Raw genomic sequence first — 21,271 nt, 5'->3', positions numbered from 1 at the left:
TTGGATTTAATAAATGGTTGACCCTCCTTTGGGAGCAATAACCTCCACCAAATGTTTTCTGTAGTTGCGGATCAGACAGTTTTGGTGTGAACTGCTCTCTTGAGGTCATGCCACAGCATCTCAATCGGGTTGAGGTCAGGACTCTGACTGGGCCACTGCAGAAGGTGTATTTTCTTCTGTTGAAGCCATTCTGTTGTTGATATACTTCTGTGTTTTGGGTCATTGTCCTGTTGCATCACCCAACTTCTGCTGAACTTCAATTGGTGGACAGACAGCCTAACATTCTCCTGCAAAATGTCTTGATAAACTTGGGAATTCATTTTTCCATCGATGATAGAAAGCTATCTAGGCCCTGAGGCAGCAAAGCAGCACCAAACCATGATGCTCACTCCACCTTACTTTGAAGTTGGGATGAGGTTTTGATGTTGGTGTCCTGTGCCTTTTTTTCTCCACACAGTGTTGTGTGTTCCTTCCAAACAACTCAACTGTAGTTTCATCTGTCCATAGAATATTTTGCCAGTAGCGCTGTGGAACATCCAGGTGCACTTTTGCAGACTTCAGACGTGTAGCAATGTTTTTTTTGGACATCAGTGGCTTCTTCCGTGGTGTCCTCCCATGAACACCATTCTTGTTTAGTGTTTTACGTATCGTAGACTAGTCAACAGAGATGTTAGCATGCTCCAGAGATTTCTTTAAGTCTTTAGCTGACACTAGGACTCTTCTTAACCTCATTGAACATTCTGCGCTGTGCTCTTGCAGTCATCTTTGCAGGGCCGCCACTCCTAGGGAGAGTAGCAACAGTGCTGAACTTTCTCCATTTATAGACAATTTTCTCTTACTGTGGACTGATGCACATCAAGGCTTTTAGAGATACTTTTGTAACCCTTTCCAGCTTTATGCAAGTCAACAGTTCTTAATCTTAGGTCTTCTGAGATTTCTGTTGTTCGAGGCATGGTTCACATCAGGCAATGTTTCTTGTGAATAACACATTTTTATAGGGCAAGGCAGCTATAACCAACATCTCCAATCTCGTCTCATTGATTGGACTCCAGGTTAGCTGACTCCTGACTCTAATTAGCTTTTGGAGAAGTCATTAGCCTAGGGCAGGGCTGCGTAACCCTCTTCCTGGAGATCTACTGTCCTGTAGGTTTTCAGGCCAACTTAATTTAGGGTATCTGATTCAGATAGTTAAGGTCTTGTTGAGCAGCTAAAAATGCCAGGCCCGTAGATCTCCAGGAAGAGGGTTGGGCAGCCCTGGCCTAGGGGTTCACATACTTTTCCCAGCTTAAATTATTTATTCAATATATTCAAGAAAAATACAATAATTTGTGTGTTATTAGTTTAAGCACACTATGTTTGTCTATTGTTGTGACTGATGAAGAGCAGATCAAAATTGATGTCCAATTTATGCAGAAATCCAGGTAATTCCAAAGGGTTCAAATACTTTTTTATTGCCACTGTAAATGGATTGTCAGGGCCATGAGGGGCTTCATAGGAGTAACGGCCCATTGTAACGGCCCATTACATGGTCCATGGAAGAGAAAAAACTTCCAGACTGGAGTCAGTTCTGTTGAGCTGTTATACTGGGGAAAGAATCAGTGATGCATTTGAAGTAATCTGTGATAATGTTGGCATAATACATACATTTGATTATATCATATGTGATAACGCTGCAAATATGAAAAAGGCCTTCACAGTTTGTTTCCCCAAAGCAAGCAATGACCATGATGATGATGATGATGTGTATAAACCCAGCCTATGGGAAGAAATAGGTGAAGAGTACAATGCTGGTGTAGAAGCTATCCAAACCAACTGCAGGAAACAGTGCTTACAGTGCTTTGCCCATTCATTACAACTGTGATTTAGAGATGGACTAAAGGAAACAAAAATCATAAACTGTGTGATGGCTAAGGTAACTAAACTTTGCAGCTTACTACATACTACCTGTGGTCTGAAAGAAGCATGTGAAGCTGAGTTCGGAGCCAATCGTAGTATCCTAGCTGCTGTGTCTAACAGATGGAATTCCATCCTCTGGCTTGTTAAAGCATTCACCAATCTGAATCAACAAAGCCTCAATACTCTACTTGAGGCCCAAGGACACAAGGAGCTCTGCTTATCACCAAGGGTATGGAGACACAGCTATTGGAGCTAGTGGACATTTTGGACCCTTTTGTCCAGACCACCGACTTTACTCAGGGGGGGAAAGTGGTGACTCAGTGCTGCCTTCCTTGTGTACTGTCACTCAACTATCCTCTGCAAAGTATACTGAGCACAAGTCGTCACCTAGTCAGTCTAGTAAAAGCACTGTGGCAGTCACTCAAACGCCGATTCCAGGGGGTGTTTGTGAATGTCAGAATGATACACTTGGATGAACAGGCATCAAAACTTCCATTTGGTGACAAATGTACACTACTGTTCAAAAGTTAGAAACTTTTTTTTTAAAGAAAAGCACATTTTGTTGTCCATTAAAATAACATAAAATTGATCAGAAATACAGTGTAGACATTGTTAATGTTGTAAATGACTATTGTAGCTGGAAACGGCTGATTTTTAATGAAATATCTACATAGGTGTACAGAGGCCCATTATCAGCAACCATCACCATCACTTTGAGAAACAGACTCCTCACAAGTCCTCAACTGGCAGCTTCATTGTATAGTAACTAGTGCCTAGAAGACCAGCATCCCGGAGTCGCCCCTTCACTGTTGACGTTGAGACTGGTGTTTTGCGGGTACTCTTTAATGAAGTTGCCATTTGAGGACTTGTGAGGCGTCTGTTTCTCCAACTAGACACTGCAATGTACTTGTCCTCTGTAATGTACTTGGCCTCTCACTCCTCTTTCTATTCTGGTTAGAGCCAGTTTGCTCTGTTCTGTGAAGGGAGTAGTACACCGCAATTAGCCTTTTAAAATTATATACTTGGTTTAGCTAACACAACATGCCATTGGAACACAGGAGTGATGGTTACTGAAAATGGCCTCTGTACGGCTATGTAGATATTCCATTAAAAATAGTCATTGACAACATTAACAATGTCTACACTGTATTTCTGATCAATTTGATGTTATTTTAATGTACAAAACATTTGCTGTTCTTTCAAAAACAAGGACATTTCTAAGTGACCCCAAACATTTGAACGATAGTGTATACATAATGGCTGTACTGTAGGACCCATCTTTTGTCTGTTCTGGCTTGATCATGATGTCCTCATACCACATGGAGATAGAGAGAGTCTGATTGGTAGGTACAATGCATTGCAAAATGCAATGTTTTCTATGTCACTTGCATTCAAATAATAATGTTATTTTTTTCATATATAATGTGTACTGTTATATTCTTGATCATATACATCTTTTTTTTCAGTCCTTGTTTTGGCTGAGGCATGGAAAGTCACCGTTACGGAGAGGAGCAGTGGAGAAGAAGAACAACAACCTGCCAAAACCTCCAGAATATTCTCTGGCTACCGCAACAAGATCAGCAAGAAGAAAGGAGACATAAAGTCATCTGTCAGAGCAGAGATTATTCGCTACATTGAAGTGTCTTCTGATGAAAATGAAGTTGATCGCTTGGATTTTTGTAGAATCCATGCAAAAGACTTTCCAAGGCTCAAGCAGGTAGCAATGACAGTGTTGGCTGTACCTGCCACCAGTGCCCCAGTGGAGAGAGTGTTTAGTCATGGAGGCCTCATCATGCACCCTCATCGTGCCAGGCTCAGTGCAAGAATGCTGACAAACTTGATCTTTCTGAAATGTAACCTGTCTTCAACATAAATGTCCTCTGTCTTAGGGCACAGCATGTAATTTGCTACTTTTACAGGAAATTGTATTTCTGTTAAGTGTCCAGGTCAGTAAGTATATTTTAGGGATATAGGTCATTACTTTTGATATGTAGGACATTTTAGTAGTGTAGTTATTGAACGGCAGGGCCTAATGGTTAGAGTGTTGTACTAGGAACCGAAAGGTTGCAAGTTCAAATCCCCGGGCTGACAAGGTACAAATCTGTTGTTCTGCTCCTGAACAGGCAGTTAACCCACTGTTCCTAGGCCGTCATTGAAAATAACTGACTTGCCTAGTTAAATAAAGGTCAAATAAAAAACAGTTGTCAGTCATTTTGGTTTAACTTCCCTCACCTACAGATTTTCTGTTTGTGTGGCAGAATGACGTGAAATATAGACATGTCTGCTACACAATTCTATGCACTTTAAAATGTTATGTCTGCTTTTTTTTCATATCCGGTACAATGACCTTTATCAATGTAAACTGTCTACATTTTAAAAAGACATTTATTTTGATTTAAATAGTGCCTGATGTGCTTTATTTCATTCAAGTGTGAACCAATGAACAAGGAAGTCTCTTCAAATAATTTACAAGGTTTATAGACCTAACCCACAGCAGGAAGAAAGCCATTGCCAAAAGGGACTTGAGACTTGACTTAGACTTGGTCCTAAAAGACTTGAGACTTGACTTGGACTCTACCTCAAAGACTTGTGAACATCTCTGGCCTCGAGGCACGCCCCTGTTCAAAAGTAAAAAAAATTGTCTTGGCACTCCTGTGTCCCTTTTCTATCTCTCTCCTACCCCTCAACCTCTTTCAATGAAACATAAGTCAACGACAGCACAACAACAACTGCTTTTCAGAAGGGGGGTGGGGGCGGCAGCGATTGTTTATGCCCAAGACCACTGCCTGCCAACAAGAGGGATGCCCTAATGTTCGGCACCCTTTGGATATATTTTATTTGTGCTGATATCAGTCTTCCAGGAGCAAGCGTCTCTACCCTCCACCCCACCCCATCATCACCACATCCCCATTCCATCTATCCCCCCCTCCCACACACCCCCAACCCAACCTCTTTGTCTCTCTAGCAAATGATGTAGAGGTGTATTTTCGAATAAAAACCTATCCCTTCTCCTTCCCTTCTTCCTCCTCTGTGTCATCTTTGCCCTCCATCAGGGACAGGAGTCTCTCCCTCAGGCACCCTGACAAGGCGATAGCCAAGTACACTTGGAAAGCCCATGGTTGACACTTCTGCAGAGTTATATAACTCCGTTATTTCTCCCTTGGCCAAACATTTCAAATATTGTTATTGATTGAGCCAGTCCATATGACTGGCCCAATACAATTAGAGGGTAGGACACAAACTATACATTCAATGCCACACGCACATGCACGCACACACACACTGTTTTTGATATCCAAATGCCCTGGTGCTAGCCTCCCAATAAGGAAGTGTCTCACCAAAACAAACAATGGACCACTGACCAGCACTTGCAGATTCATGATTCAATCATTCTCATGTCACAACAACACAGTGCAAGCCTTCCCCCCAAGGCTGCCTCTGCTTTCTCTCACCAGTCAGCATTTCCTTTAATGGCATGTCGTTACTGTAGCGGTTCTCCTAAGCTTTAAGAGTATGGCGGCCGTAAAACGGTGATAAGGTAAATGGTCGGTGTGTTTTTTGAGATGGTGTGCTCTTTGTGAGAGACTGAGCCCCGTGGTACTGTTTTTATTCCACTGTTCACTGAGCGTCACTGAATAATGGGTCTAAATGCCCACAAAGAAAGACATAAAAAATACAAAAAAAACCTGACTCTGCTAGACTTAGCATGCTCATTAGGGAGAAAATTGCTGCCAGCTGGGGTTCCCATCCTGAGTTTATTTGCCCCCACTCAAATTATCAGGCACAGAGAAAGAGAGAGAACAAGAGGGGGAGGGGAGGAGGGGCAGACTGCACATGGGAAATGAGTGCACCCTGGCACATTTCCAGGAACGCCACTACAGGCGTGACAACAAAATATACAGTTTATTTACAGTAGCCATACAAATTGGATATATTGTATATTGCATACTGGGGCGGCAGGGTAGCCTAGTGGTTAGAGCATATACAATATATAGTAACCAGAAGGTTGCAAGTTCAAACCCCCGAGCTGACAAGGTACACATCTGTTGTTCTGCCCCTGAACAGGCAGTGAACCCACTGTTCCTAGGCCATCATTGAAAATAAGAATTTGTTCTTAACTGACTTGCCTAGTTAAATAAAGATACAATTCTGGATATAAAGTGTCATAATTCAAGAGCAATACTTCTGATAAACCTGTTTCAGTGCTGGTCAGATACCATGTATTGTTCAAATGTATCATTTATGACAAAAAGTTAGTTTTTTGGTTCCAACCGCAGAGACGCAGAGTCGGTGAACGGATGATCCCCGCATGTGTAATTCCCACTGTGAAGCATGGAGGAGGAGGTGTGATGGTTTGGGGGTGCTTTGCTGGTAACACTGTCAGTGATTTATTTAGAATTCAAGGCACACTTAACCAGCATGGCTACCACAACATCCTGCAGCGATACGCCATCCCATCTGGTTTGCGCTTAGTGGAACTATCATTTGTTTTTCCATATGACAATAACCCAACACACCTCCAGGCTGTGTAAGGGCTATTTGAACAAGAAGTAGAGTGATGGAGTGCGGCATCAGGTAACTTGGCCTCCACAATCACCCAACCTCAACCCAATTGAGTTTGCTTGGGATGAGTTGGACTGCAGAGTGAAGGAAAAGCAGCCAACAAGTGTTCATTATATGTACGAACTCCTTCAAAACTATTGGAAAAGCATCCCAGGAGAAGCTGGTTGAGAGAATGGGTGTGCAAAGCTGTCATCAAGGCAAAGGGTGGCTACTTTGAACAATCTCAAATATATTTTGATTTGTTTGACACTTTTTTGGTTACTACATGATTCCATATGTGTTATTTCATAGTTTTGATGTCTTCATTATTATTCTACAATGTAGAAAATAGTAAAAATGAAGAAAAACTCTTGACTGAGTAGGTGTGTCCAAACATTTGATTGGTCTGTATATCCCAAATTGTAAGGGATTTCCTCCTCTTCTTCCAAAGAGGAGAGGCGAAAAGGATCAGAGGACCAATATGCGGCGTGGTAAGTGTCCATGGTTCTTTTTAATACGTAAAGGTACACATGAACAACTGACTACAAAAACAAGAAATGTGAAAAACCCCAAACAGTCCTATCTGGTACAGAGACAGGAACAATCACCCACAAACACACAGTGAAACCCAGGCTACCTAAGTATGATTCTCAATCAGAGACAACTAATGACACCTGCCTCTGATTGAGAACCATACTAGGCCGAAACATAGAAATACCCAAATCATAAAAAAACAAACATAGACTGCCCACCCCAACTCACGCCCTGACCATACTAAATAAAGACAAAACAAAGGAAATAAAGGTCAGAACGTGACACAAATACATAGCTTATATGCATTTTCTCAATTTCAGGTGCTTCCACTATGTTGTTGTGAGAAAAGTGCAGCAAGTTTGCAATCCAAAAACTGTGGCCTACTACAGTACATCAAACAGGATGCTAAAAATATCAACAGAAATCTACTTTGAGTCTGCCGAGACCTAGAAAAAGGAGATATATTTAGAATCCTCCTGACCCTTTATGGGAGGAACAAGCTTATGACTAACCATAACAAGCCACAGTAGTAGGTACCCTCTCACTGGATGACTCAATCATTGGAAAGTAAAAATGAGCCCAAAACACATTATACACAAAGGTTTACTTAGAGGATTTTTCTTGAGGAAATATTATCAAGAGAAAAGTTTGGCAGAGGACAAAGATAGTTAGAAAAGAGTGGTGTGATATCTTCTTTTTGGGGGGGTGTTTTTCTTAAAACTGCATTGTTGGTTAAGGGCTTGTAAGTACGCATTTCACTGTAAGGTCTACTACACCTGTCGTATTCGGCGCATGTGACAAATAAAATTTGATTTTGTCTTTTATTTCTCTTCATTGTCTTTCTATGTGTGTGCCTCCCTCTATTTCTTCCCCCGTTCCCTCCAGTCTGTCACAACCTCATTGTTTGCCTCTGAGGGAACACAACAAATCAGATACCCTTCTCACTCCATTTTCCTGAACTATGGCATTGCCTCAGAAAGAGAGAGAGTGGGAAAGATAGAGAGAGAGAGAGGGGGGAGGGGGTGGAGAGAGGGGGTGGAGAGAGAGGTGTGGGAGAGACAGGTGAGACAGGTAAAAGAGAGAGAGATAGAAAGATGGCGGGATGGAGAAAAGGAGGGGGGGTGACCGAGGGAGAAAGGGATAGAGGGATTTGATAAGAAAAATATATTTGCCAGGCCTGAATATTTGGGATAATAAAATCGAGTGATGTGGTGATATGGGGACAGCAGCCAATTCTAAAAAGCTCCAGTGGATTCCTGGGGAAAGCCTTAAAACTGGCACATACCTTTCTGGTTCTGTGCGAATGAATGAATCCGTCTGTCCTCCGATCAGCCAACTTCTATGCCTGAGCAGATCAGGCATACATAATAACGCACTCAATCCAAATCCCAGGAGTCTCCTTCGATTTTGACTGCTCTGATGCATCTGTTTGGGGCCATTTCCCTTGAAGTTATTTTTTGGAAAGTCTTTTATCTACTTCCCTAACGGTATGTCAATGTTAGCTAGACTCAAGTGCAGCTCAGGACACATAGGCACTGACACACACACACCACTCTTCTGGCTCCTAGCTCACCTCAAAGAGTAGCTGGATCAGGCTGACATACTGTAGCTCAATCAGGCTGACGTACTGTAGCTGAATCAGGCTGACATACTGTAGTTAAATAAGCCTAACATACTGTAACTGAATCAGGCTAACATACTGTAGTTGAATAAGCCTAACATACTGTAACTGAATCAGGCTAACATACTGAAGCTAAATCAGGCTGGCATACTGTAGCTGGATCAGGCTGACATACTGTAGCTGGATCAGACTGACATACTGTAGCTGGATCAGGCTGACGTACTGTAGTTGAATCAGGCTGACGTACTGTAGCTGAAAAGGCCTAACATACTGTAACTGAATCAGGCTAACATACTGAAGCTAAATCAGGCTGACATACTGTAGCTGGATAAGCCTAACATACTGTAACTGAATCAGGCTAACATACTGAAGCTAAATCAGGCTGGCATACTGTAGCTGGATCAGGCTAACATACTGTAGCTGAATCAGGCTGACATACTGTAGCTGAATCAGGCTGACATATTGTAGCTGAATAAGCCTAACATACTGTAACTGAATCAGGCTAACATACTGAAGCTAAATCAGGCTGACATACTGTAGCTGGATAAGCCTAACATACTGTAACTGAATCAGGCTGACGTACTGTAGTTGGAACAGGCTAACATACTGTAGCTGGATCAGGCTGACATACTGTAGCTGGAACAGGCGTACATACTGTAGCTGGATCAGGCTGACATACTGTAGCTGGATCAGGCTGACCTACTGTTGCTGGATCAGGCTTACATACTGTAGCTGGATCAGGCGTACATACTGTAGCTGGATCAGGCTGACATACTGTAGCTGGATCAGGCTGACCTACTGTTGCTGGATCAGGCTTACATACTGTAGCTGGATCAGGCTGACATACTGTTGCTGGATCAGGCTGACATACTGTTGCTGGATCAGGCTTACATACTGTAGCTGGATCAGGCTGACATACTGTTGCTGGATCAGGCTGACATACTGTTGCTGGATCAGGCTAACATACTGTTGCTGGATCAGGCTGACATACTGTTGCTGGATCAGGCTGACATACTGTTGCTGGATCAGGCTTACATACTGTAGCTGGATCAGGCTGACATACTGTTGCTGGATCAGGCTGACATACTGTTGCTGGATCAGGCTGACATACTGTTGCTGGATCAGGCTTACATACTGTAGCTGGATCAGGCTGACATACTGTTGCTGGATCAGGCTGACATACTGTTGCTGAATCAGGCTTACATACTGTAGCTGGATCAGGCTGACATACTGTAGCTGGATCAGGCTTACATATTGTAACTGGATCAGGCTGACATACTGTAGCTGGATCAGGCTGACATTCTTCCCCAGCTGTCAGCTGTGATCTTTTCACCCATTTTGAGGATTGAAGGGGAAAATATTCTACTGGAGAGCTGCATTCACTGAGTTGATTGACATCCACTGAGGTTCGCTGACATTGAACTCATCTCCAACAGCTTGAGGTGTCAGCATGCTCACTCTGATAACCATGTTAGGGCTAGCAACATGATAGGAATGGCTCTGAGTATGTCTTTGTAGTGTTGTATGTTGATATTAATTATTTTTTTAAAGCCAAATATCAGGTTCAATACTGATCAAATCACAGGAGAATAAGTATTGGCAGGGGAAGAATGGACAAAGCTAACTATGGACCAATCACCCTCATGAAAGCTGATTATAAGATCTTTACAAAGGGTTTACAAATACTATATATAAGGGATTACCCACATGATCGGTGGAATCATGTTGTATTACACTAAGGCCCCTTCTATAGAAGTAGAAGACAATGTTACCTTGGTGAGACTGAACATAGATTATCCTAAATGTATCCCAACATGTTTGGCACGACAAGGACTGGTAAAGAAAGGAATGTTAGCACTAACAGACTGGATTTCTCCAGACTATCAGGTTATAGATTGTGTCCTAAATGTTTACACAGTGTCTTTGTTCACAATCTCCTGCCAGTGCACACACACTTCTTCTGAAAACTTGAAGCATCAACCAGTGAGGTGGGTTTACCTGGCAGGATTATATATATTAAGTATCATACTGTATCACTCATGTTTAACCATTGTGTAATTTTCTGTGATCATGGGAGGAAAGAGCTGACGTGTAAATAGCCCAATGCAAATTCAATGCAAGGGTATGTGTACGAGTCAGAAAGAGTGAGGCCTACCTCTTTATGGCCTTATAGCAGATGATGACCATCAACAGGAGGAAGGCAACCGAGGCACAGCCCACAGTCCCCAACACCACGATCTCCTTCCACCACGGCTTCATGGGAGGCACTGTGGAGGGAGCCACTGCAGAGAAAGGCAGAAGGGAGGAAGAAAAAGAGATGACCTTTTCAAGTTTAAGTTCATTTTCGTTCAAGTTCCATTTCACATCAAACACATGGAGGAGAAAGTAGGACCCAGTGAGTCACATAACCAGTTTACAACCAACTGATCTCTGTTACAACCAGGTAAAGCTGGCATTTTTTATGAGGAGATAAAGACATCATGGGGAAAGCCGTCCTATTTCGGTTGTTATCTGGTCAGTTAACAAGATCACAACCACATAAAGTTGCATTATATGATGAAAACAAAGATAGATGAGATAAAACAGTAGACAAAAATATGAAACAGCCAGATAGTCTAACAATAAAATCACCTGATGGCTTGCATGGCTCAATAGTAAAGACATGGCGCCCCACTCCAGATCATCCATCATGAATTACCCCGAGAGAGAAATTCTATAGGATCATTACACCACTAACTCAGCCAGCAACCTATTAGCGCTATTGCGGGTCCTGGACATTGCCTGTGCCACTTCAAAGTTTGGATTAGTTTCTACTTTTTCAGTGTGGGGACATTTTGAGCAGCAGTGTTTTATCGAGCATGGGTTTGAATGGAACCATAAAAGGCAGGATCATCCAGAAGGGGACGGCTCATTCACGGCTTAATCGCCCGGAAGCATCAGATGGGGGAGCAGCCTGTTCTGTGGGCCCACCAAGGGCCTTTCTGAATGGATGTATGGCGTGGTGTGCTAGCTGTGTTATTTTGTCTGTTCTCTGTGTGGCTTTGGGTCTCAAACTCAAGGTCTGGGGGCAACATCTGGCTTAAAACCAGGTGTCTTATGGCCCCGCACTGATATCTGAATCAATCTATCTACATACATACATACACGCACACAAACACCTCCTGTTGTGCAGGAGCATACACACACACACACACACACACACACACACACACACACCCCCCCCCACACACACACACATAAATTCACACAAACGAAACCATGTCTCAATTGTCTCAAGGCTTAAAAATCCTTCTTTGACCTGTCTCCTCCGCTTCATCTTGACTGATTGAAATGGATTTAACAAGTGACATCAATAAGGGATCATAGCATTCAACTGGATTCACCTGTTCAGTCTATGTCATGGAAAGAGCAGGTGTTGTTAACGTTCTGTATACACAGGCTACAGTACAATCTATAGTATATGTTTCTTTCTTTTAATGTTTCCAACAGTGATTTAAGGTGATACAAACAACAAGGCCAAAAATAACTTGAGTTGTCCTTGGGCCGTATTATAAATGTAGAATTGATTTGGGAGGGGGAATCTGAGATGGATAGCCAGATGATCCCCTACCCCCCTCCCCATTTGGGGTTAATTGTTTCCGGGAACACTCAAGCCTGGTTCTCCGGCTGATAAGCACTTCTCCAGATGGATAAGTAATGCATCTCTGTCTCCTCTGTGACAGCCGATAAGATTCCTCGGATAAACCGTCAAAAGGGAAATGGAGGGAACACCTTAATCGAGTCTGTGACGAGGCCCACCTGTTGTTCACTTGCGTCACACCACTCCAACTCCTGGCAGAGGCTTTTCAAAACTCTGTGGCTGATTTACTATGGGATGTGTGTGTGTCTGCTCGCTCCATGTTGATTCCAGATCATTGCAACATTACATCATCTCCTGAGCATAAGACCCTGCACATCCTGCAGGTCATCTTCAACATAAGGTTTGAACATTCCCATATTAGGAATGGTTTAAATAGCCAAAAATAAACAAAACTTTGCAACGGTAATCATTTTCAGACTAATATTATTATTGGGGGAGAGGGCAGTGTTTTTCAGTGTTTTCCCAAACTGCTACAACAGTGTAGCTCCATCAAGGGCATCAAATCCGTGATGCATTGAATGACGGGCTGATCTTCAAATAATAATGGGTAGTTATTTATCACGCAAAGTGATGTGTAAATCAGTCAGTGGACTGTTGCCGACTGCAATGCAGTCGATGTTAAACAAGCCCATAGACAGACCAAGGATGGATGCACAATGCTTCCATAACTTTCATTGAATCACCTATTGCACAATACTCAGGACGACACGATCTCTCTTAAGGCACCTGCATGATTCCCATCTGAAACGGTTCGGAACAGTTTGTGCATATAATATATATTCTGACGACATTTTGTGACATTTTGTTAGTTTTTGCAAAGGTTTTTTTAGTCTGTTCGTGCACACAAATTTTTCTTCAGGCAAGCCACAGTTCGGAAGCCGAATTTTACGCCCTTTCGTCGGTTATTGGTCAGATGTTTTGATTAAGTGTTTGTTGTCATTCAATGATAGACGTTTTTATGCACATTTTTTCACTTGCCAAATACTGCACCAAACATCTTAGTTAGATGTAAAACTGTGCAACTAAAATCTCAAGCAAAAACATCAACATTAATGACAGATTTCTTGAGTTATCTTCGATTAATTCTGACTATTTTGAGAAAGTCTATACTGGCTATGGCATCTCAAGATGGACAAACAGTGCTACTGCCGCTTTTAAGGGAGTATGTGAGCACACTCATTTCGGTTCGCCTAGCTGAGTTTGGCCTTTAGTGTAACTACGCAACCCCCATTCCATCTGTATGAAGGAAATCACCAGATGGCTCTGATCCCAGGTGACTAAAACACACACGTACCCAAACACAAGTACCACAAACACTCAAAAACACACACACCGGCCCACATACACGCACGCACACACCACACACACACTTACATGAGCATGCAAACACATACACACAATCATAGGCAACTGCACTCATACGGTGCAGACACACTTGGATTTATTAGGTAAGAAACCCCAAATTTGCACGACCCAAAGATAGGGAATGAATGGCCGGTATTTATTTCCAGCATTAGGCAGAGAGAGAGAGAGAAAAGAGAGAGAGAGGGGGAGAGAAAGACAGACAGATACATAGAGAGGGGCAGTGGGGATGCCAAAAGGGAGAGTGCATGGGCTTGCTGAGCTCCCTGCCACCACATCCCCAGTCCCTTAGACAAGCAGGGATGTCACTGTCCATCTCATCCCTAGTGCTGACCAATAAAAACAACACCAATCCTCACTCACACACAAGCGTGCACAAACAGACAAACACGATCACACACACGGCACATGCACATAAAAACAAGCACACATATGCACACAATCATACACACACACACACAAGGACCCATAAAAAATTACTGTTTGATCCTTCCACAGCAACATTCTTCTGATGTTTGATTCTTACACTTATTTGGAGAGACTTGTGCATATTTTATGGCTGGGGTGAGGACGGACCCAGAGCGAGGACTGACGTGAATAATCTCTGGTTAACAAGGGTGCGAGGCCGAGGGCCCCTAAGGCTCCTGCTGCAGCCTCAGACTGCTACAAACGACACGCAGCCTGTCCTCGGAAGACTCCTCAACCTCAACTGCCTCAACCAACGCAGTTCAACTGCCACCAAAGCAATATGTCTGCCTCCACAGTGCCCTGCAGGCCTCCGGGCTAAAGAACCCGATAATTGGACTGTCATACGTTTCATGGGAGGGAAGTAACAAAAGGAGAGATACCAAGGGAGGAAGGGAAGAGAGGCACCCACTGTCACGGCTTCTTCAACGTCATTGTAATACATTGGTTAAACAGCTAGGATTACTGTCCCTGCTGTGCATTCAAACTTTTTCATGTGTGTCAACATGAGGGTCTACGTACGAGTGGTACAGAGAAATAAACCCACATGCAAACGCCATGCTCTACCAACTGAGCTACAGAGAACCACCAGAGTACCACCTTTGGACGAAACCAAAGACCATTAGCTTACTGGGTAACGACTGGTGAATCATTCGCATTTCAAAATGTTGCACTTACAATTACATCACTCAATATCTGACGCCGTTTCCTTTCTCTTCCCTATAGTGACTAATATAAAATAAGAGAGAAACTTTTCATTTCATAGCTAGAGATGAGAAAACAATAAATAGTACATTATTTCTTTGTTGAGCACAAAAAAAAACTTCCTCTCTTGATGGCACTGTCATTTGCTTTTGTTTGGATAAGTCACTCAGTCCCTCTGTATAGGGACCAAGCTGGGGTCTGGCATGGCAATGCGATTCATCTATAGTTTTGCAAGGAATACAAAGGCCTCAGTCAGTGAGTAATAGAGATAAGCTGTAATAGTCAAGGACCAGGATGTAGGACCTGTACTGTTGCCATATGATCTGTCTCACCCATTTAACTATAACGTCACATGGGGTCAGAAGTGGGAACTAAACCATAGCCTCCACTTGACTCACATTGCTCTGCCCAATCCATACAACTGTAACGTAACAAATAGCTGTGTAATAGGCTGTAAAAGGCTAGTTATGCAGTACTTTTACAGTTTTTGATGCTTTACTTGGAAAACAACATTAGCAATGGTAAGAAGGGTTGCAAAGGGTCGGAAACCTTCCAGTAAATTTCCGGAATTGTTACAGAAATTTTTGATGGGAAGTTAAGCCCGGGAATTTGGGGAATTTTGCGTAAATTCATCAAAAAAGCTAGCTTATAACGGTGAACCTTTTTTTGTGGGATCCACATAATGCAAATCTAGGTCTTGTGACATATTTTGGTTAAACCATCCCCAATTCAATGGAATTGCAATCCTCTGCATGTACAGTGCATTCTTCCATCACATGTACAGTGCACTCTTTCCATAACATGTACAGTTGATCCTCAAGATCTTGCACACTATTGAGATCCTATTGAGCCCACACTACTACACTGTCTGAGCCAAGGACTACATGCTTGAATATATTTTATATGACATACATGATTTTTTGTTAACTAGTTAATAGTAGCCTACAGTAAAGTGTGTTTAAATAAAGTCTAACTTGTTAACAATTTCTGCTAGTTAGTTTTGCTACCATGTGCGTTTTAGCTTGCTTTAATCTGCTACCTGAGGAGTGTTAATTCACCTGTTTCCATACAGGGTTCAGCTTTTCTTTTCTTAGTCAACCTTGTGTTATTTTCCTTTGTGTTCCTGAACGTAGCACTGCTTCTTTGTGTTACAGAACGTAGCCCTGTCTTTCATTTTTGTTCATTGTTTTCACCTGTGTTCGTTTCTCACCTGGTCTCATCACCTCCCTATTTAGTTCAGTTCTATCTGTTTGTATAGTTGTGAGGTATTGTTTGTTTTTGTCTGCCTGCCTGTGACCACGATTCCTGCCTTCTGCGAAGGTTTAATAAACATCTGCCACGCTCTGTGTGTGAATCTACACCTTTTTGTCCCTGGGTATTCATTACACTTTCATTTTAAAACATGTATCTTACAAAGGAGTTGTTTAATCTAACTACTTATCTGTACATGGAATTGGAATTGTGGTTTTGTACACATTTTCTTCTAATCTTTACAGGAAAATGCCTCGGCCTTATCTGATGTGTGGAGACATTTCACTGCAGCTAATGTGAAGAATGCAACAAAGATGCAGAATCATCTGGCCAAGTGCATAAAGTTCCCTCAGCGCTCACAACAAGCAACCTCTGACAAAAGTCCCTTTACTTCTATTCGAGGTGAAAATCATGAATCAGACACCTTCTCGATAGCAACAGCTCATGGTCCTCCTGGAATCAGAGTTTTTTTTGACTCAATGGAGGAACGTAGTCAGAGAAATGCTGATGAATGTCTTGCTCAAGGTATGTAGGCAACTGGTTCACCTCTGATGCTCACAGGCAATGTGTATTGGAAGAGATTTCTGAATGTTCTTCGCCCAGCGAACATCCCTCCAACAAGACATGCTTTATCTAGTAATTTGCTGGATGCAGAGTTCAACAGAGTTCAAGTGAAGGTCAAGCAAATCATAGAGAAAGCAGACTGTATTGCAATCATATCTGATGGGTGGTCAAATGTTCGTGGGCAAGGAATAATTAACTACATCATCTCCACCCCTCAACCAGTATTCTACAAGAGCACAGACACAGACACACTGGGCTCTACATTGCAGATGAGCTGAAGGCAGTCATCAATGGCCTTGGACCAGAGATGGTATTTGCACGGGTGACAGACAATGCTGTGAACATGAAGGCTGCTTGGTCTAAAGTGGGAGGAGTCCTACCCTCACATCACACCCATTGGCTGTGCTGCTCATGCATTGAATCTGCTCCTCAAGGACATCATTGGCGCTGAAAACAATGGATACACTCTACAAGAGAGCCAAGGAAATTGTTATGTATGTGAAGGGTCATCAAGTTATAGCAACAATCTATCTCACCAAGCAAAGTGAGAAGAATAAGAACACCACATTGAAGCTGCCCAGCAACACCCATTGGGGTGGTGTTGTCATCATGTTTGACAGTCTCCTGGAGGGGATGGAGTCTCTCCAAGAAATGGCCATATCACAGTCTGCCGATATGGACAGCCCCATCAAGAGGATCCTCCCGGATGATGTATTTTGGGAGAGTGGTATGCAGCCTAAAACTCCTGAAACCTATAGCAGTAGCCATTGCACGGACTGAAGGAGACAATGCCATCCTGTCTGATGTTCAGAAGAAATCTGTACTGCCCTGCCCACTTCACTGTTGCTCCAAGCAGAGGAAACTGCAGTTCTGAAATACACCAAAAGTGTGAAGACCTACCTGAAGCCCATACATGCCGTAGTGTACATGTTGGACCCAAAGTATGCTGGCAAGAGCATCCTGTCTGGTGCAGAGATCAACCAGGCCTATGGTGTCATCACTACCGTGTCTCTCCACCTTGGCCTGGATGAGGGCAAGGTTCTTGGCAGTCTGGCGAAGTACACTTCCAAGCAAGGGCTTTGGGATGGAGATGCAATATGGCAGTCGTCCCTACATATCTCATCAGCCACCTGGTGGAAGGGACTTTTTGGATCTGAGGCTCTTTCTCCTGTTGCCTCCATCATCCTCCAAATCGCACCAACATCAGCCTCCTCCCAAGCACGCAACAGGCTGACCAATACAAGGGTTCAAAAATTGGTGGCCATTCGGGCAAATTTTAGGCTTTTTGAGACTGACAACGAGTCATCCTCAACAAGGTTGGAAAGTGACAGTGAAGATGAGTCCTCAGAGTCTGATGTTCAAGATGTGGACATGGAAGCCCTAGAGCAAGACAACCAAAGCTTTAGTTTTACAGATGTATGTTGAAAGTGTTTTTGGGAGATGCGATGGATCATTCAATATTCCCTTTCTTTTGTTGTTCAGTGAAAGCATCCCATGTGAATAGTCAACTCATTTAACTAAAGTTCAATTCGTAACTAAATTGTTTTTCAAATTACTATTGGAAGGATTTAATAATCTGCAATTATGTCTTCTTATAATAAGGTAAAAGGTTTATGTTTCTGTCTCCATATCTCCATGTCTCCATGCTGTCCGGACCTCTGGTAGTCTCTATGGGGGTGCCACAGGGTTCAATTCTTGGACCGACTCTCTTCTCTGTATACATCAATGAGGTCGCTCTTGCTGCTGGTGAGTCTCTGATCCACCTCTACGCAGATGACACCATTCTGTATACTTCTGGCCCTTCTTTGGACACTGTGTTAACAACCCTCCAGGCAAGCCATACAACTCTCCTTCCGTGGCCTCCAATTGCTCTTAAATACAAGTAAAACTAAATGCATGCTCTTCAACCGATCGCTACCCGCACCTACCCGCCTGTCCAACATCACTACTCTGGACGGCTCTGATTTAGAATACGTGGACAACTACAAATACTTAGGTGTCTGGTTAGACTGTAAACTCTCCTTCCAGACCCATATCAAATATCTCCAATCCAAAGTTAAATCTAGAATTGGCTTCCTATTTCGCAACAAAGCATCCTTCACTCATGCTGCCAAACATACCCTTGTAAAACTGACCATCCTACCAATTGGATGCAGTCTATCACAGTGCAATCCGTTTTGTCACCAAAGCCCCATATACTACCCACCATTGCGACCTGTACGCTCTCGTTGGCTGGCCCTCGCTTCATACTTGTCGCCAAACCCACTGGCTCCATGTCATCTACAAGACCCTGCTAGGTACAGTCCCCCCTTATCTCAGCTCGCTGGTCACCATAGCATCTTCCACCTGTAGCACACGCTCCAGCAGGTATATCTCTCTAGTCACCCCCAAAACCAATTCTTTCTTTGGCCGCCTCTCCTTCCAGTTCTCTGCTGCCAATGACTGGAACGAACTACAAAAAGCACTGAAACTGGAAACACTTATCTCCCTCACTAGCTTTAAGCACCAACTGTCAGAGCAGCTCACATATTACTGCACCTGTACATAGCCCACCTATATTTTAGCCCAAACAACTACCTCTTTCCCTACTGTATTTAATTTATTTATTTATTTTGCTCCTTTGCATCCCATTATTTTTATTTCTACTTTGCACATTCTTCCATTGCAAATCTACCATTCCAGTGTTTTACTTGCAATATTGTATTTACTTTGCTACCATGGCCTTTTTTTGCCGTTACCTCCCTTATCTCACCTCATTTGCTCACATCGAATATAGACTTGTTTATACTGTATTATTGACTGTATGTTTGTTTTGCTCCATGTGTAACTCTGTGTCGTTGTATGTGTCGAACTGCTTTGCTTTATCTTGGCCAGGTCGCAATTGTAAATGAGAACTTGTTCTCAACTTGCCTACCTAGTTAAATAAAGGTGAAATAAAATAAATAAAAAATATGATATGGTAAATATATTCAATGCAAAAAACATCTACATTGATATGGTATTAATAGGAATTTGCATATATTTCCGTTAATGCCCAGATATTCCCGTTAATTCCAACGGAATGTTTCCACCTCTGAATATTCCCCAAAACGTGCAACCCTAATGTTAAGTAGCACAACAGCATTCATACAGTAACTCCCTTCTTAAGTGTATTCCCTTATAGACTATAGTATGGTCCCTGTCTTCTTCTACTGCTGGCTGACAAGACAACCACAATTTCCCTCTCTGGGGATCAATAAAGTTTACTCAAAATTCTAATGTAATGCCTTGCCAGCAGTTCCTCTCATGAAAAGCTCTGAGGACATTACCAATCCCCGTGGGTCCATTCCAAGAAACCATGGTGTAAACACAGCTGAGAATTTCCTGTTAACGCTAGCTATCATCATGAGCCCTTTTACCCCGGAGCAAGACCCCAGAGACATTGACTGGTGAAAACAACATCCCAGAATACATAACCCATGGGACTTGACTTCACACTGCTGAGGGTTTGTTCAATGTTTGTAAAAGTGTGTTAGAGAGTGAGTGTGTGTATGTGTGGGGGGGGGGGGTGTATGAATGTGTGTTCCATGCATGAACCTGTGTGTGTGAGTATGTCTCTGGTAGCATCCATATCCATGAAGTATACTGTGTGTGTCTGAAGTGTGTGTGTGTGTGTGTGTGTGTGTCTGAAGTGTGTGTGTGTGTGTGTGTGTGTGTGTGTGTGTGTGTGTGTGTGTGTGTGTGTGTGTGTGTGTGTGTGTGTGTGTGTGTGTGTGTGTGTGTGTGTGCGATTGTGTGTGATTGTATGCTTCTGCACAGCGAATACACATTACATACTTCACAGGGGATGACTGTGATAGATTGCCGTATGTATACTTGTGTTGTTCCTGTGTGTGTGTGTGTGTGTGTGTGTGTGTGTGTGTGTGTGTGTGTGTGTGTGTGTGTGTGTGTGTGTGTGTGTGTGTGTGTGTGTGTGTGTGTGTGTGTGTGTGTGTGTGTGTGTGTGTGTGTGTGCTCCTGCACAGCGAATACACATTACATACTTCACCGGGGATGACTGTGATAGATTCCCCCTCTTCTCTCTAAGACAGGAACAACACAAGTATACATACGGTAAGGAGCCAGGGCAGCACCATGACTTCAGCAAGGGAGCAGGGCTATTAGATTAGGCTATTTTTATACCTGCCCTGGACCTTAATGGAGTTATGAGGCTCTGCATTGCCAGGCCAAACTGATTGCAGAACTGAGGGAACTGATAGCATGCAGGATACAAAAACAAACAACAGTCCTCGGCCAACAAGGCTTTTTCAATTTTCAACATGGAATGCAAGGCACTACTATTTCTTAATGTTGCTGGACCCCAGGAAGAGTAGCTGCTGCCTTGGCAGCCACTAATGGGGATCCTTAATAAATAAAATACAAATAATAAATAATAAAATACAAATATTGTCATGTTTGGCCCGTTTGTCACGACTTCCGCCGAGGTTGGCTCTCCTGCCTGTTCAGGCGGTGCTCGGCGGTCGTCGTCACCGTCCTACTAGCCACTACCGATCCCTTTTCGTGTATCTGTTGGTTTTGTCTGATTGGTTTCACCTGTGTGTTGTTTAGTTAATTAGTGTCTGTATATGTAGTAGGTTGTCCCGCCCTTGTTTTGTGCGGGATTGTTATTTTTGTATTCATGTCAGTCGGTGTAGTTCTTGTGTTGTTATTCT

The 21,271-nt window shown here is 42.9% G+C and overlaps 1 protein-coding gene across 1 annotated transcript in view; it reads right to left on the bottom strand.

Moving 5' to 3' along the window:
- Positions 1–21,271, bottom strand: part of prima1 (proline rich membrane anchor 1) — a 77,269-nt gene that overhangs the window by 37,852 nt on the left and 18,146 nt on the right. Inside the window, exon 3 of the mRNA XM_064924613.1 lies at positions 10,749–10,875. Coding sequence (XP_064780685.1) covers positions 10,749–10,875 — 127 coding nt within the window. The remainder of the gene's footprint in view (positions 1–10,748; positions 10,876–21,271) is intronic.

The sequence above is a fragment of the Oncorhynchus masou genome, chromosome 19 (assembly GCF_036934945.1).
Source record: "Oncorhynchus masou masou isolate Uvic2021 chromosome 19, UVic_Omas_1.1, whole genome shotgun sequence".
Classification (NCBI taxonomy): Eukaryota; Metazoa; Chordata; class Actinopteri; order Salmoniformes; family Salmonidae; genus Oncorhynchus; species Oncorhynchus masou.
Note: the sequence above shows the minus strand (reverse complement) of the source record. Positions and strands in the feature narration are given on the sequence as shown.